The following is a 16,868-nucleotide window of genomic DNA, read 5'->3' as shown; positions in this document are numbered from 1 at the left end:
ATGAAAAGATCAATTAGAAGCTCCAACTTTATTGAGCGAAACGACATGAGATTGAAGTCCTCAGTGAGAGCTGCTACCGGTGTTTGCAGCGAAGACAGCTTTGAACATCGAACATTGGTATTCAGCTAAATTTAAGGTGCTTATGGTAAATGATGTTTAACTATAGTTAGGAAATACTCAAAGGCCTTTGCAGATGTAAAGAAATAATGCCACCCAACCCCATAGACTTGTAGGGTTTCAAATTATTCATTCAGGATAGCTGGCATTCCTGCAGAGGCAACAATTACTGACATCAGGAAAATGGTTTCAGAGTTGTAAATATCTAAACTGAACATTTAGAGATCCCAGTCCAAGGATAGATTATTCCCCCTGACTCTATTGAAGAGCTACCTACTGGAAACTCTAAGGGAGTCAAGAGATTGCATTCAAATGGGAAAATTACATATCCAACATCAACATGAGAGCTTCCCTTATGCAGCGCTAATTCGTGCCCTCCTAATAGTGTCAGTTTTGGCCCTTTTATGAAATCAATATTATATAAGATAGACTGGAGAACAAATTCAACTTTTTAATAAACTCAATTGGATCTTAGCAGAAGTTGTTACTTTGGTATTCACAGTGCTGATTCGAATCTTTTAACGCAATATCTCATAGAAATCCTTATATAGACTTAATTAATTATAAGTTTTTATTCTTTTTTACATTCTTTAAAGAAATCACGTGATGCATTACAATCTTCATTGTCATTCCACGCAGATGATGGACAATTTTTGAACGTCTCAATGTTGACACAACCCCATATCATGCTAGCGACGGGTGCACAAATTGGATTTAAACGACCACGCGTTGATGGAATTTTGGTTAGTTCTCTACGTTCATTAAGTTTCTCGGCGATTTTGTCCTTCATTTCATCAAGTTTATTAGCACAAGTCGCAAATGATGCCTTGGCAACCGTAGCCATTTCGGGGTTATCCCGCAGCGCCTCATCAACCATTTCATCGAATTTCATTTGATTCAGTTCGGAGTTTTCGCTCATCAATTCGGTTTTATTAAAAATGCAGTCAGCGAGACACTGGTTGTAGATAGGAAAGGTGTAAGGCTTAATAATTGTAGTAGAAGCAGATATTTCAATTTCAAAGAAATACAATAAAGACAAACAACGAAGTATTGTGTGACTAGTTTACGTAAAATAGGAAAAATATTTACAGAGCGTAATAACATAACAGAACATAGGATTAACATAAAGACCGTACAACGTAAAATAAACTCTCAGGCCAATTGGCAGAACGTCAAGCTAACTTTCTAACTTAGGAGCAATCTGACATAAGAGGTTAAACTCATACAATTTTGACAAATTTTTAAAACCAGCTCTGAGCTAAAACAATAACTTACCGCTCTGCAAGTGGGCCTCATATTAACTAGAGGAATATTCCATGATTACATAATAGCTGTGTCTTTTGACATGTATATACATATGCACTTAAACTTAATATGGACAACTAAGTGTGTAACTTTATCCACACGTATAAAATTGTTGCGCATAAAATTAGTACTGTTAAATTTCCGTATGTTGTTGTTGTAGCGATTAGGTTACTGCCCGAAGGCTTTGGGGAGTGTTATCGATGCGATGGTCCTTTGTCGGATACAGATCCGATACGCTCCGGTAACACAGCACCAATAAGGTGCTGGCCCGACCATCTCGGGAACGATTTATATGGCCACATTGAACCTTCAGGCCATCCCTCCCTCCCCACCCCCAAGTTCCATGAGGAGCTTGGGGTCGCCAGAGGCTCGTCTGTTAGTGAAACGGGATTCACCGCTCGAAGGTGAGGTTGACAATTGGGTTGGAGAAGCTATATGTTGCGCTACACAACCCCTTGAATCCCAAATTTCCATATGCATTATAACCATTATTCTCCACTTCTATGCCCGAAAAGTTTGTGCGTCCACTAATTCATGCAACCGATTCAGCTATAGGTTAAGCACTATGATCAACAGAGGTGCGTGTCTCCGCTAGTCAGAACAACCTGTTTTGTAGCGAGCTATTTATCACTGCCCCGAGTCTTCAACAACTGCCGCTAGATGGGTCTTCTAAACTTTATCTAAGTGATGATAACCGTTTTTACCCGCAAATGTAGATGTATATACATGTAAAAAAAATAACACGGCTAACATATAGTAAATCTGCCAAATGATGTGACACATGAACTATATGCTTTGTTCTGTTACGGATTTGTCTACACGGTTAGAAATTTGAGTATTATTTCACAGGTAAAATGGACTTTTGAAAAAATTTCGGACCAAACTAAAAACCTTCCAATGTTTCTTAATAAGGCTTGGTTTAAGACGAGCTGCTCTTCCAGTTTGCGTTGTGCGCTTTGTTAGTTTTTCTATATATTGCCGACTCAGAACAACATCTGCCAGAATATGAGTTATTATGCGGCTTTGAAACATTTTTTTTAATTGAAAAAAAATAAATAAATAAATAAAAATGTTTTTCTGAATAATTTGTTGTTGCACTTTCCGGGCCTTGAACCCTGGACTTTGCGTGTGGTACGCATGTTCTCTTGAAACCTTTCCGCAGCTTTCTCTTTTTTGAATGAGCTACGACGCATTTTCATCGAAAGCACACTTGATGTGCTTATATCATCGTTATCTTAATTGAGGCAAGATTTCCAAACGGCTAGCATACCCTTAAATTTTAATAAAAATTATTCACTTTTTCACAGCACGACTCATAGTCAAAAATCAGTTTTTGCTTGAATTTACTGAAATTTGAGTTTTCTACACGAATGTTTCTCACAAAAACACTTGTTTGCTTTCTGAAAAATTTTTGAGATTTTCGGAAATACATTTCAGCTTTTCTGAAATACATTTTGCTTTTTCTGAAATACTTTTTCCATCTTCTGAAATACGTTTGCGGTTTCTCAAAAATGTTAGATGTTTTCTGAAATACGTTTATAAAATCTGAAATACCGTTGGCTTTTTCGGAAATACATTTGATCTTTTCTAAAATAAAATTGAGATTTTCTGGAAAACAATTGGAATATCTGAAGTACAGCTAAGCAAACATTGAAACGTGAAATACATTTGCACTTTTCTGTTATTCATTTGAAGTTTTCTGAAATACAATTGCTTTTTTCTGAAAAACAATTGGAAAAGGTGTTCTGGTATGGGGCATTCTCAGTCTTTTTCATAAAACTTTACTTACCGGTGGGGCCGGAGGCAATCCATATTTACGCGCTGAATTAGGAGGCGCAGGTATTCCCGATCCCAAGTTTGTACGTGGAGGCATAAATTTTTCTTTTGTCATTGGCGGTAACGTCCTGCGTGGACCTGCGAATTGAATGCATTGCTCTATTACGTCATCGCTGATGAAATTCGGCAGTTGACAACACATATGGATAGGCTGTTTTAGAGCAAATAAAGACAGTAAATTAAAAGAACGCAAATGCGTAATTTTTTTGTTCACTTACAACGTGACGTGGCGGCAACATACAATCAAAATCTGCGCCTGCTGCGCTAAGGTAGCACTAAGATAAAAAGTTCCAATTAAAAAAAAAACCTAAAAACTTTTTAAAAAATTTCGTTTACCCCAAAAGCGTAGATCGCTGTAACGTACACAATATTTGCTTTCATATTTCGTTCACTAAAATCTAAAAACTTCAACTGAACGCAATTAAAACTTACGGCGATATTTTATATAGAAAATTTATTAAATTATGATGGTGAAAAAAATCGACAACATCCATGGTTCAGTTGCTTCTAAGTAGGTCACACTTTCGACGTTTTATTTGCGCATTAATTTTACGTTTTTTACTTTACGCATTGAAAAATATTAAACAATTATTAAATTTTTATCACTTTTTGCGTAAATACGTGGGCTACCACAGCAATTTTTAGGCTTTGATTAAAAACTCAGTAAGCAGCTGAATTTTAGAAAGCTCAACTGTCATTACCTCAGCTTTCGTCACATCCTCTGCTGAGGAAAAAAATTTAACTGGTCAAGGAATTCATTGCGTGTCGCTAGAAAACAATTGGGCAATTCACAAGATTCTCGTATTCATTGTAAAGTCTTAAGTCTTAAGCTGTTTCCATGGTTTCCAATATACAATTTAGTTTAAACATAGCACATACGATGATTAGGAGACATTGTGGGTTACCTAAATATCGCTCATTTGCTGCTACGTCGTCATAACTCAAAAAACACAATTTTCCAGGAGAGCCATTCAAAGATTTTAACTGCCATATGTTGCGCATATAAAGGCATATTTTCATTTTTATACCACGTGCTAAATGTTTAACTGATCACGAAGATTTTTTTATACAACATATATCATGAAATTGGGCACGTTTATATGTTATTAACTCAAAATTCATGTTTTTTGAGTTATGGCGACGTTGCAGCAAATGAGCGATATATTAAAAAAGAATAGCGCATTACAACAAAATAATAACTTTTTCTTGCAATAGAGTAACCATGAAAGTTGCTTCCAACAGATCCTTTACGCTTAACATACTCATGCGTAGTCTATCACGTCTGAGTTATTATACTCAGCGTGGATTGCATAGAGAGTATATTAACTTTGGTAACATAGCGGTGGATCGTAACGGCATAAACGAATAGAGATATATATAGACTTCCATATATTAAAATGCTCAGGATGAAAAAAGACGTCCGTCTACCCTCCCGTCTGTCTGTGCACACGACAACTTGAGTAAATATTGAGATATCTTATGGAAATTTGGTCAATGGGTTCCTTGGCACTCATCTCCCCTCGCCATTTAAAATGAGCGAAATCGGATGAAAACCACATCCACTTTTTATATATATAACATTTTAGAAAAACAAAAAAAAAAAAACATGATTATTTAGTAAAAATACACATAGAATGTTGAAATTTGAATTTAAAACTGGGCGTGGCACCGTCCGCACGTGATAAAATCAATTTTACAAATATTATTAATCGTAATCAAAAATCATTTAAACTACCATAACAAAATTGGGCAGAGAAGTTGATTTTACTATAACGAATGCTCCGAAGAAAAATTAACAAAATCGGTTAAGAATCACGCCCACTTTTATATAAAAGATTTTTAAAAGGGTCTTGCACGAATAAAATACGGTATATCTTTGCAATGAAGAGCTTTATATCAATGGTATTTCATTTCCCAAGTGGATTTATAACAATAAATAGGAAAAACTTCAAATTTTAAAAAATGGGCGTGGCACCACCGCTTTTATCAGAAATTTTCTGTTTCTTGAGCCATAACTCGAAGAAAATTTAACATATCGTAATAAAATTGGTAATACAAACTCTCTTTATAGCAGGAAATATTTCTAATAAAAATGGATGGGATCGGTTAGACCACGCCCTCTTTTATATAAATATGTTTAAAATAAAAAAAATAATAAGCTATATATTAGCGAAAAATAGTATTGTATCAATGATATTTCACTTACGAAGTTTTATTGTAAGAGGATATTGGCGGTGCCACGCCCTTATTTTGATCAAGCATAACACAACATTTCTAGAGAATAAAACAAAAAAAAAATTAAAAATTCCTCATAAAAAAATTTGATACACATTTTAGGTCTATAACAAGAAATATTTCGAGTAAAAATGGCGTAGATCGGTTAAAGATCGCGCTCACTTTTATTTAAGATATTTTGGGAAAGTTTGTAGATGAATATAATATGCAAAATCTATTCGAAGCATTGTTTTATATCAGTGATATTTTACTTTCAAAGCGTCATTATAACAAAAGCAGAATTGCAAAAAAAAATTTAAATGTCGTGGCACCGCTCCCTTTTTTGTCCAAGCAATATATCACGTTTTTTGAGCCGTAACTCGAAGAAGAGATAACGTATATATAAGTTGTTAATAGCCACACGCTTTTGATAATACTTTTTGTCCAAAAAATATGGCTCAGTAGGATAAGAAAAGTAATTTATTTGAAATGAACTTTAGAACTGAAACTCACGCTGAGTATATAATGTTCGGTTACACCCGAACTTAAACACCCTTACTTGTTTTTTATTTTCACTTAAAGATTAGAAGGTGATGAAGGTATTTTGTCAAGTTTTAGAAGATCTGGAAGAGTTACAACTTTGGTGTTCTTGAAAATATTGCTCCCTGTACAAAGGTTCATTCAAACACTTCAACTCCAGAAGAAAGTGAAACTACAAAGGAAAAGAAGTAAATTTAAAAAAGAGGACACTGAAGACGAGGAGGATGAAAATTGACAGTATAATGAAAATGTCTTTAATGGCGTGGATGATGTTAACGATGTTTATGATTACCGTCACGGTTCCTAAGATAAGGCAAGGCAAGAAGAGGCAAAGTAAAGAAACGAGCAACGGGAACGGAAGGAGAAAATAAAAGGGGGTTAGAGGAAAGAAATGATTAGACGTCAAAACCGAAGCCGGAGCTAGAACCGAAACCGTACGGTATGTTATCACTTTGTTATTCACGTGTTAAAAATTTATTATGGATGAGTTTGTTATCGACGGGATGTGGGTGTGTAATCTATGGATGTTTGGTATCGGTGTGTTAATGGTTATCGATGAGTTATCGATTTTTTAATTTGTTATCAAAAAGTTAGCGATTTATTATCGAAACATTACCGATTATTTATCGACAAGTCATCAATATGCTATCAAAAAGTTATCGATTTGTCAGCGCAAGGATTTCGATTAGTTATCGAAAAGCTTCGGATTTGTTTTTAAAAGTTATCGATTTGTTATCGGAAAGTTGTCGATTTGTTATCAAAAAGTTATCGATTCTTTAAAAAAAGTTATCGACCTGCAGTTATAAAATGATCGATTTGATGTAGAAATGTTTTCGATTTTTATCGGAGTGTTATCCATTTGTTAACCGCTCTGAAACAATACTCTATAAGAGCGCGTGCAATTACTGGCGTATGCTGAAGACTTGACATCACCGGACGAAAAACCCGCGCCATAAGTTCTGCGTACTTCAAACAGGAAAAGGAAGTACAAGGATGGGTATGATATTGAATGACCCAAAACCAAACTTTTGCCAAAAATTCTGGTTTGGACTGAGTATTTGAAAATTTAAGTTCTCTCTGGACAAACGGAGATCATGCACCACAAGTAACTTCTCGTACCCGTCTTGCGATATAGCGCAGAATCATGGGTTCATGGCAACATCAGATGAGGCTCATCCAGAAAGTTCGAGATTTATGTGCGTCGGCGACGACGCTGTAAGAGCTTTGGCAGACACCAACAATAGCCCAGCGTATTAAAACATAACGGATACGCTGTATAGGTCATGTTATACGAATGAAAGATGATGCTCCGGTAAAAAAAAATATTCTTATCGGAAAAGAGAAGGAAGAAGAAGCTGGAAACGATTTAAGTTTACTTGGTGATTCCAATTGGCGCCAGTTAGCACAACAAAGAAAGCACGGCCCACCTTGTTGGGCAGCCATAATAGCAAACGATAAAGCGCCAATTAAAAGTTATCCATATATCGCCAATAACAATTTAATCCTGGTAGGCATAAAACTTTGAAAGGGGCATTCGGAAGCTGTCTTCTATGTTGATCAGACATCAGTTCATCCTGCAGCCCTCGGTGAACCAGCTCGAATACCGAAATACAAGTAAGGTTTTTTAATTAAGTTCAACCAGTGCGCCTATTATCTTGTCTTAATAGGAAGTTGAGGATGGCCTCGGGGGTACCAACAAATCTAGGTGAGTTTTCGATCCTTTCGCTAGTTGCAAGGGCGCTGAGGCTTTATGACTATGCTGTTCACACACATCACACCCACGACTAGGTTTGCATCGACCTGGCTTTCGAAAAATACCCAAAGGTATGATGCAACGTCGCTTAGAACAAGCAAAAAACGTTCCAGGTGACAACGTTTTGAGCGCTTAGCCTATCGAAAGTTTTAGACATAGTCATGAATAAGCCAAGCTTCCCTTACCATCGGAGTTTAAAAAAAATGATTCAATTTCAATATCTTAAGGCTTTCTCAGCCCCGTAATTTTCTAAGCATTGACATGTGTACTCCACCGAGTGACTATTTTTTCGATAGGACCGTTTTTTTACTGCAGTACACTCTATTCATCACCTGGTCGCTGTAGGAAAATGATAATTTTACTCATCTTGAGAAGAAAGGGACCCCAAAATCATGACCGCCATAGCGTGAGTCAAAATCTTCACGACCCTTAATCTATTTTGCTAAGATCCTCGTGGCATGGTTCGCCAAGTTGCCTGTGACAGTATTATTTCGTTTCTTTTCTTGAAAAAAACTTAACCTTCTGTTGCACTCTTAAATTCTAATATTTGAACTATGTCACCTGGTGATCTGCAAAAAGGATGAATATGTAGTTAATGGGTACTCCTTTTCTTCTTTCAAAAACCAAAAATTGATACTTTCCCGATTTACCTCCGAGGAGATCTAGGCCGAACTTCTCTTCCTATTTGCATAGTGTTTTTTTAGTTTTTCATAAATGTTTAATGCCCACTCCGAGCGGCACCTGGAAGGCAGATTAATATTCACTGAGAAACTTTTCATGGCAGGAATACAGTTTGATTGTGCGCCAAACCACTGCTAAGCGGTGACCTTGCTTATAGCGTTTTCTTTTCTGAAATAAATTGTTGCCTAAGTAAATGGTATAGCCTTAATAGTGTTACTCCTACCCCAGAAAATTTAGAACATTTATAGTGCATACAAAGAACATTTAAACTTACCATATTCACTCATATTAACAGAGTATATGTGGAATTTAAGAGCGAATTGAGAGTTTCACAGAGTTGCACTGCCACACCGCCATTTTATAAAGGGGAAAAGTCTGACGCTTTTGCGTTGCGAGCAGGCAACAGTTTTCACAAAATAACGAAATTCCCCGTAAAGGTGTTGCCTGTTTTTTACAATAGAACAACAACGCTTGCGTGGCGTACAAAAAGCGTAACACTTTAGCCAGAAAAGAAAACGCTATTAGACAAACTTTTTTTATAAATTTTTGAAGTTTCCTTTCCCTCGAATTTAACTCAGGACCGTCGGTGTGGTAGGCGGAGTACGCTACCACCACACCACGGCCGCCGTGACCGAGAACAATTTTGTGAAAAGGACATAAAAACTTACGTGTGAGCTGAGAAGAACCCACAGTGCGACATTATTTTCAGAAAAATAAACGCCATTAGGGTTACACACCTACTCCTGAGAACAAAACAAAACCAAGCAGTAACTAACAAACCACGGAGCGCGAGTCAGCTGCTCGGTTGTGTGCATAAACCAACTACGCACACGGAACTCCGCAGTTGGCGTCATAGTGATCCCATTTTTAATTTTGTGGTATGTTGGTATGATACCCTCTTGATTAAAAAGTACGGTTGAGATAAAATTAGTTATTGGTTCCTTCAGCCGGATTTGATAGCTTCGGCAAAAGGAATTTCTCCGCTCCCAGGTGTGCTCGCATTGCTGTTTGACCTTCGATGATTTCAGTAGCAATGCATAGTTATTATTTGTGTCATAACAACGACTACCGCATGCGAACGACCAACAAACATAAGTCGAAAGCCATAGTTCATAGCTTGAAATTTAGCTCTTGTTGCTTGTAACAACACCAACATACGATTTCTAACAGTTATGCATCGTCTGCTAACGTTCGAATCACTGACCTGTCTGGGGGTTCCCATATTCAGTATTGCAAAACTGTCTTTATTTAGACTACTTTGAGAGCAGTACAATTAAACTTCAATATCACGTACTTCACAAAAGCGTGCTTAAATCAAACTGATTAGTTATTCTTCAGCTTGCGCTGCTCTAATACTCTCTGTTGTCTCGTTCGCATATTTCTCCTAAGGTTTAGACTTTTCACGAACATGGAACAGTTCGCATACTTAGTTATTTAGCTATATGCGTGTGTATGTTTCAGTAACGACTTCTGCTCTTAGCTGACGAACACATACATATGTGTATGTGAGATAATCTCTTTGCTTTAAGCTGCTGGTTATGTGTGTGAAATATTCTTCGTCGCCTTCTATCTAAGTGTGGCTGCTTGCTGTTTTTTTGTTGTGATTATTTACTAACAGCATAGTGATGCTAATATTCGCCACAATATATGTATATACATACTAGCAGACCCGGCAGACGTTGTTCTGCCCTAACTTTGCATAACTTTTAAGAATTTTTTACCTCATACTCTTCCCCTCCCCCTCTCCCATTTTCTTTATCGTTTTATTCACTCCTTCCTCTGCCCCTCTCTCTCTGCGTCTCCTTCTCTTTTTCGGTGTTTTCCATCCCTGCCTTTCTCTCTAGCTCCCTCCCTTTTTCCGCCCCACTCTATTCCTATCGCTCTATCTTCGTCTAACTATTTCTCAGTCTCTTCTTCCCTCGTTTTCCTTCTCTCTAGTTCTTATTCTTATACATCCCTTTTTCCCAGTTCCACTCCCAATCCCAGTTGATTGTAAAGGGGTACAAAATTGGGAGATATGTGTATTTGTATTCTCCAAGCAATGAAATAAAGTTCATAAGTTATGAATCATAACTAACAAATACAAAGTAAGGGTTGACGATCAAAGAGTCAAAATTTAGGGTTGTATCTGTATTTGAAAGCTGTTTCATAAAAAATTTTAACAAGAAATGTTTAAAAAAAAAAAAAGAAAAAATCAACAACAATCAATAGCCGTGTTTTTGACATGTATAACTATACAACTGCATTCGCGGTTAAAAAAAAACGCTTGTCATCACTTAGATAATGTTTAGGTGGCCCATCCAGCGGCAATTATGGAAGACTCACGGCAGTGGTTAAATAATTCGCTACAAAACGGGTTGTCCTGAATAGCGGAGACACCTCTCTTTGTTATAGTGTATAATCTATAGCTGAATCGGTTGCGATGAATACTGGACTCGCACACTTTTCGGTCACAGAAATGGAGAATATTGTAGAGATAAAATGAAGAGACACATATCAGTTACATAAAGTTACACACTAAGCAGTCCATATAAATTTTAAGTGCACATGTATATACATGTAAAAATAAACACAGCTAATATGCTCTTAAAATTTCATAACAATCGGTGGAGCCATTTCGAGAGAGTTCACCACAAATACTGGGACACGAGAATTTTATATATTTTATATATATGCGTTAGGGTGGGTCGATTTGTATGAACGAAAGTTAACCGATATCGCGCCATCGATTTTTCGACAAGAGCTGGGCTCAGGAAAAAAGTTTCACTACGCATACCCAAAAAAATAAGTTTCGAGTCTGCGAAATTTAATTTTTTTTTACTTTTTTCGACTTTGATTTTTAAGTTTTTTTCATGGCCTACTAAAAAAATTGTCATATTTATATATATATATATATATATATATATATATTTTTTTTTTTTTTTCAAAAACCTGTTATCGATAACGTTTTAGCGGACATTGTAGGGTCGGACAGGGTATACATGAAAATTTTACAATCAAATGAACATTTTTTAGTAGGTCATGAAAAAAACCTTAAAAATGAAAGTAAAAAAAATTTTATTTCGCAGGCTCGAAAATTATTTTTTTGGGTATGCGAAGTGGAACTTTTTTCCTGAGCCCAAATCCAATCGAAAAATCGATGACGCGATATCGGTTAACAAATCGACCCAGTCTAATATGCATTGAAAACAAAATGGTAGAATTTCTACCGCTATGGCTTATTTGCAGTCAGCAATGCAAACCCTTACCTACACCACTTCATTTTCCACTAACGGCTTAAGCTGTGTGAGAAGTTATTGCCCAGAAATTTTTATCTTTTAAGCAGGGTACTACATAGTGACGGTATACTCTTTTCTTTATTTCGCATTATTTATCTTACTAATAAGATGGTGAACATTCTGTCATAAAGTCACGTATTGCATTACATTCTTCAGTATCATTCCATACGGAAGCTGGACAATTTTTGTATGTCTCCACTTTCATGCAACGCCACATCATTGCAGCGAATGGTGAGCAAGCTCTATGTGATCCATGCTTTTCCATATGTTCGCGCATATTCTCGAGAACTTCGTCTTTTATTTCATCGATGTGTTCAGCGCAAGTAGGAAATGAGTCTTTCACAACCGTCGCCAATTCTTCGTTGTCCGCTATATATGTATCGATGACGTCTTCAAATTTTTCTAAGTTCGCCCTTCTCATCCAGTATTTCGGTTTTATTAAACAAGCATTCAGCGAAGCACTTAATTTGAGAGAGTAGATAAGTGGGTTAATGGATTTATTGAAAACAGCAAATAAACAAATTCCGAAAGGTAATGCAATTTATTATATAAATAAATACTTACCTTGTGGTACATTGCATGAGGAGGCGGTGGACGCCTATGTCGATGCAGCGGTGGCGGTGGTAGCATATCGCTTTCTCCAGTAATAGGCGTTGGCGACATTGGTGGGCCAGCGAATTCAGCACATGCTTCCATTAGCTCTTCATTGTTTAAATCAGGCGCTGGACAGCAAACACGTGCAGCCTAATTTGGAAGATAGTTATTTATGGTTAGAGTAAGACAAGGAATGAAATATAAGCTCAAACTTGAGGAGCTGTGAAAAAATGACACTGAAGCTTACTAGTTTGAAAACGTCTCTCTGGGAATGGCGATGTTTTGGACATGCATAGGCCCAAGAAATAAGTGAATGATGGGGAATGAGCTTTAAGATTAAGTTATATTGAGCTGGCCGGTTAATAAAAATTAGATTCTGGACTCATATTATAAATAACTCCAAGTTAGATACTGGACTCATATTATAAAATAACTCCACGTTAAAATAACTCCGCCTTCTAGGATCTAGCTTAACTGCTTCCTCGAGATTCGTCAACTCTGTAGCCTTTAGTCGATTCGAGCTCGTGATCGCAGTACGCGAAGACATAACGTGCTTAACCGTTTCTTCCTGCAGCGCGCTCTCCCTACATCTACTGTTACGGACGATGTTTAACATATAAGCGTGCGATACTAGAAGGCAGTTCCACGTTATTTCGCCAATCATAAGCCTTAAGTTTTCTCTCTTAACAGATATGAGCAACTTGGTGGTCTTATATTGTATTGCACATGGTCTCAGAAACTTAGCTGCCACGCGATTCACTCATCCCATGCTTAGATTGATCATCAGTCTCTCCAACACAAGTTTGCCCGGCTACAATTTCTACCTAAAAGATAGTACATTGGTAGACTGTCATTATCATCATTAATTGGCGCTGAACAGCCTAAGCGATTTTGGCCGTTTTTTAACAAGTCACGCAATCTATGCTTGTTAACTGACGGCTATTGGAAGAATGAAAGGAGATCAAGTCTTCTTCCACCTGTCCCCCCCCCCCCCCCCCCCCCCCCCCCCCCCCCCCCCCCCCCCCCCCCTTTGCTATTTTCGCTCCCTTGTGCCAACCCTCAAACTCTATTGTGCCTCCAATATATCTTTCGAAGCTCAGATACCGGACCACGCCATGTAGCCTTAAGCCTTTTTTCGGTTGTTTACACTTTATTCTTGGCCATTTAGTCTGCAACAGGATTATATAATGGCATACAATGCTGCTGCTGTGGTAGTTTTTAAGGCTCCCGTCATGCTTATTATTCATAATATACATACACCCTCTAGCTTCTTAGCATAAGTTCATTTTTGTGTGCCTGTCCTCCAAACAAGGCCCCATAGTAAAGGTTGGGCTTGACAATTGCAATAAATATACAATGAGAGAGTGTAAGCGATATGCCCCCTTGCATCCTAGCATCATATTGAATATGGAGTCTGCATGAAAATTTACTATCAAGTATAATCCAGATATTTTGTTATGTGTTTCACTTGCAGGTATACTCCTTCAAGCTTAGGCCTAGTCCAATTCGGGGCCTTATCTGTTTTCCGCGTTCGCGGTTAACCTGAGAGCAAATGCCCTGGCATGTACACCCCGAATCATCTGATCCATCTATTATTTGATTTTTGACAATGATTTGCAACATAAACCCCATTGCTATGTAATTTTTCTAAAGTATGCAGTCGATCCAATTTATTAAGGCTGGATGTACCTCAACCGAGTAATTGCGCGTTTAGAGACATTGTTCAATGTTCCGGTCATATCGACGAAAACATATAGGTCATATTCCTGCTTTCCAGCACATTCTCTAAATTCAGGACTGTCTTATGTACAACGCAATATCGACTGACTTTCCTTTCGTGTAAGGAGATTGGGCTGAAGAAAATAATGTTTCGTTTGAACTTAGGCGGGTTCCTAAATTTTCTTACCTATGTATATCTATAACACTTCTCTAAATCTAGGAGAAGTGTGTTTGCAGTTATAACAACAGTAGAATTCTCCAGAGCGGACTTTGTTAAACTGATGAACGATGATCCTGTCGGATGGCGCTAAGTATCTCGGGACTGGTTTGAGTAATCATAAAAACCGAATGCAAAAGCAACTCAGAAGGCGTCAGTCACTTCGATTGGCCAGCCCTAGGGGGTGGTTTAACAAATGGAAGTTACTGGACTTATAAAATAGGTAAAGTCTATAGCTCTGGGAATGGAAAACATATTTCAAATCAGCAACACTTTTCGATCAAAACTGTCTTTGGAATTGTTTGGCCATCTTAGTAGGCTTTTGAAGATTGGTGAGTTTCCGTTAAAATGCTTTTAATTTAAGCTAAAGGTTCACCTTGTGGGACCTACTAAACTTATTTATACCGAATATTTCGTGTTTTAAAAAGCACGTTTTAAAAGAAACACTTCAGCTGCATAACTGTACACTGCAGACCCCCATTTATTGGCAGTTTCATACAGTAATCGAGAAACTGACTATGAAACAGACAGCTTATAGATTTCACCCTCGGCCTTTGCACCTGCACCCTGAGAACAATCTTCGCTATATCGATGGATAGTAAAGCCCATGCCCAGATTTGTTCCGATCCGCAACATATTAATTGAATAAAACGTGGTCCAGTTATCATCCGATCTGGCGAGTTCAAGCAGAGAAGTGCTTTGGGTGCTATAAAACCTATCCCAATTTGTGCTTGCTTTCAAGCTATTACTTAGCGTTCGTTCTTCAGGGTTTCTTTCATCTCTGCGAGATGAAAGCTTCCATTATTCATCTCTTGTTCGTGAATGACCAACATTTTAAACAAAATATTTACTTACAACAGGTGGCGGTGGTTTATCGCAATCCACTCCTGCCTCTGTTACGCTCACGTAGCACTAAAATTATACAAAAAGTAAATTCAAAAAAAAAAATTCTAAAATTTCACACAAATTACCACCAAAGCGAAAATCGCCGTAAAAAACACAATATTTAATTTCATATTTTGTTCACTAAAAATTCCTAGCTCTAACTTGTTCTATGCTTCTGCTCTGAGTTTTTATACAAAGTCTGTAAAAAACGAAAATAGTGCAATAAAACTTATAAATTTTAACGCTTCAATTACTATGAATTGAATCACACTCGGGGAAGATTTCATTTGATAATTTATTTGCACATAAATTAAATTTAATTAACTTCTCTCGTTAGATAATATGAATCAATTATATGTTATCATTTTGCTTATTTTGTGGAGGTACGTGGGTTACCGTACCAATATCGAGCTACTGACATAATCCTCCACCTTAATTTTATCCCATCCGTGAACCAGTTTATTAGTTCACGGCCCTAAATGAGTCACTCTCCCCAATCCTCTATCAGTAAAATGACTGTAATGAAGTTCACAGGAAACAGGGCTCATATCGTGTTACCTATACGATTCGTGATCGAAATAAATTTTTTTTAATCGCAATAGCTATGAAATGGTGAATCGGACTGACTAAGGAATTCACATAGTGGCTATGAGCTCTCATTAAATCCACCATTTGTTTATATTGTAGCGAATTTCACGAATTCTGAATTATTTTGCACATCCTGTTATTGTTCGAATCGCTGAACTGTCGTATAAATAACTCAAATATTCAGTTTAGCAAAATGTTCTTTAGTTACAACTCTACTGTAGTAGTACTTTACTATTAAATTACTCGTGGACTTTACTTATAGCGTGTTAAAATCAAATTAATTCATTATTCCTCAGCTTGCGCTGCTTTTATACTCTCGGGTCTGAACCTCTCGCGAACAGCCGTCTCGTTTATTTTTCTCTCTTGTTTATTTCTCTTTTCTGTATCACATTCAGCGTTGCCATATATATTTTTTTCCAATTCGTCAGACGCCGCCCAAAAAACCGTCAAAAATCGTCATATCTATGGCAGCAACCAATAACAACCAAAGTTGTGTTAGGATGAACTTGGGTTATTACCAGGGGACGTACGATTGTATTCGCCGGAAACCAAAGTGAGATCGGCGGATTTCATTCAACAATATTAACTTTAAAAGCGCTTTTCTGAAAATTGTCTTTGATTGTTAGTTTTTGTTGTAAATAACAAAAACGTCTTAAAAGATAAATTTTTTATTACATACAAAAGGTACTTGTTTTCTTATTTTTATTTTATTGTTCTTTTGTTTTCTTCGAGCTCGAATCGAACCTCGCATAAACTCCTATACCATTTTAGTTTCTTAGTTATACATTGTCGCTTTAATTTTTTTTAGCATACTTATTTGCGGTTCAATTTTATGACAGGAAAAGTTATTCAATTTTAAATAATCTTGGGCTAGCAATATTCCTTTTAATGTATAATTTTCCGGACGGGTTCGGATTTTTATTTTAATTTATTTTAGAAAAAATTCGTTCTACATTCGCTGAAGAGTGTGGCAAGCACATTAGATCTGCATCGAATGCACATAAATTAGAAAAAGCGTATGTAGAGTCAGCACTTTTGATAGTACAAATAGTTTTCCAAAAAACTTCTGGAGGAACCTTAGAAATGTGTTCAAAATATGTCTTAAATTCTAAAAACTTTAATTCCCTATACTCGCTATCAA

At 36.9% G+C, this 16,868-nt stretch overlaps 2 protein-coding genes across 3 annotated transcripts; both read right to left on the bottom strand.

Annotated features, from left to right (window-relative positions):
• Positions 1 to 602: 602 nt before the first annotated feature.
• Positions 603 to 3,661, bottom strand: Obp49a (Odorant-binding protein 49a). Its single transcript, XM_067778201.1, has 4 exons — positions 3,595 to 3,661; positions 3,477 to 3,533; positions 3,212 to 3,409; positions 603 to 1,072 (listed from the first exon to the last, which is right to left on the bottom strand). Exons 1-4 carry the CDS (start codon positions 3,637 to 3,639, stop codon positions 689 to 691), a joined length of 684 nt encoding a protein of 227 aa, XP_067634302.1. The 5' UTR covers positions 3,640 to 3,661; the 3' UTR covers positions 603 to 688.
• Positions 3,662 to 11,783: 8,122 nt separating this feature from the next.
• On the bottom strand, positions 11,784 to 15,314 carry LOC137247125 (uncharacterized). 2 transcript variants are annotated; one of them, XM_067778200.1, is made up of 4 exons: positions 15,226 to 15,314; positions 15,110 to 15,166; positions 12,289 to 12,468; positions 11,985 to 12,185 (listed from the first exon to the last, which is right to left on the bottom strand). In XM_067778200.1, exons 1-4 carry the CDS (start codon positions 15,268 to 15,270, stop codon positions 12,117 to 12,119), a joined length of 351 nt encoding a protein of 116 aa, XP_067634301.1. In that variant the 5' UTR covers positions 15,271 to 15,314; the 3' UTR covers positions 11,985 to 12,116. The 2 variants fall into 2 exon arrangements, with proteins under 2 accessions (XP_067634300.1, XP_067634301.1); XM_067778199.1 differs by lacking the exons at positions 15,110 to 15,166; positions 15,226 to 15,314 and having other exon boundaries at positions 11,784 to 12,185; positions 12,289 to 12,453.
• Positions 15,315 to 16,868: the final 1,554 nt, after the last annotated feature.

The sequence above is a fragment of the Eurosta solidaginis genome, chromosome 3 (genome assembly GCF_040869045.1).
Source record: "Eurosta solidaginis isolate ZX-2024a chromosome 3, ASM4086904v1, whole genome shotgun sequence".
Classification (NCBI taxonomy): Eukaryota; Metazoa; Arthropoda; class Insecta; order Diptera; family Tephritidae; genus Eurosta; species Eurosta solidaginis.
Note: the sequence above shows the minus strand (reverse complement) of the source record. Positions and strands in the feature narration are given on the sequence as shown.

What these genes read in the sequence shown, in the direction of transcription:
- Obp49a (XM_067778201.1), bottom strand. Translation starts at nt 3,639, where the DNA reads ATGAAAGCAAATATTGTGTACGTTACAGCGATCTACGCTTTTGGG. An exon ending in TGTTGCCGCCACGTCACGTT is followed by an intron (nt 3,410 to 3,476) that starts GTAAGTGAACAA and finishes GCTCTAAAACAG; the next exon opens with CCTATCCATATGTGTTGTCA. An exon ending in GATTGCCTCCGGCCCCACCG is followed by an intron (nt 1,073 to 3,211) that starts GTAAGTAAAGTT and finishes ATCTACAACCAG; the next exon opens with TGTCTCGCTGACTGCATTTT.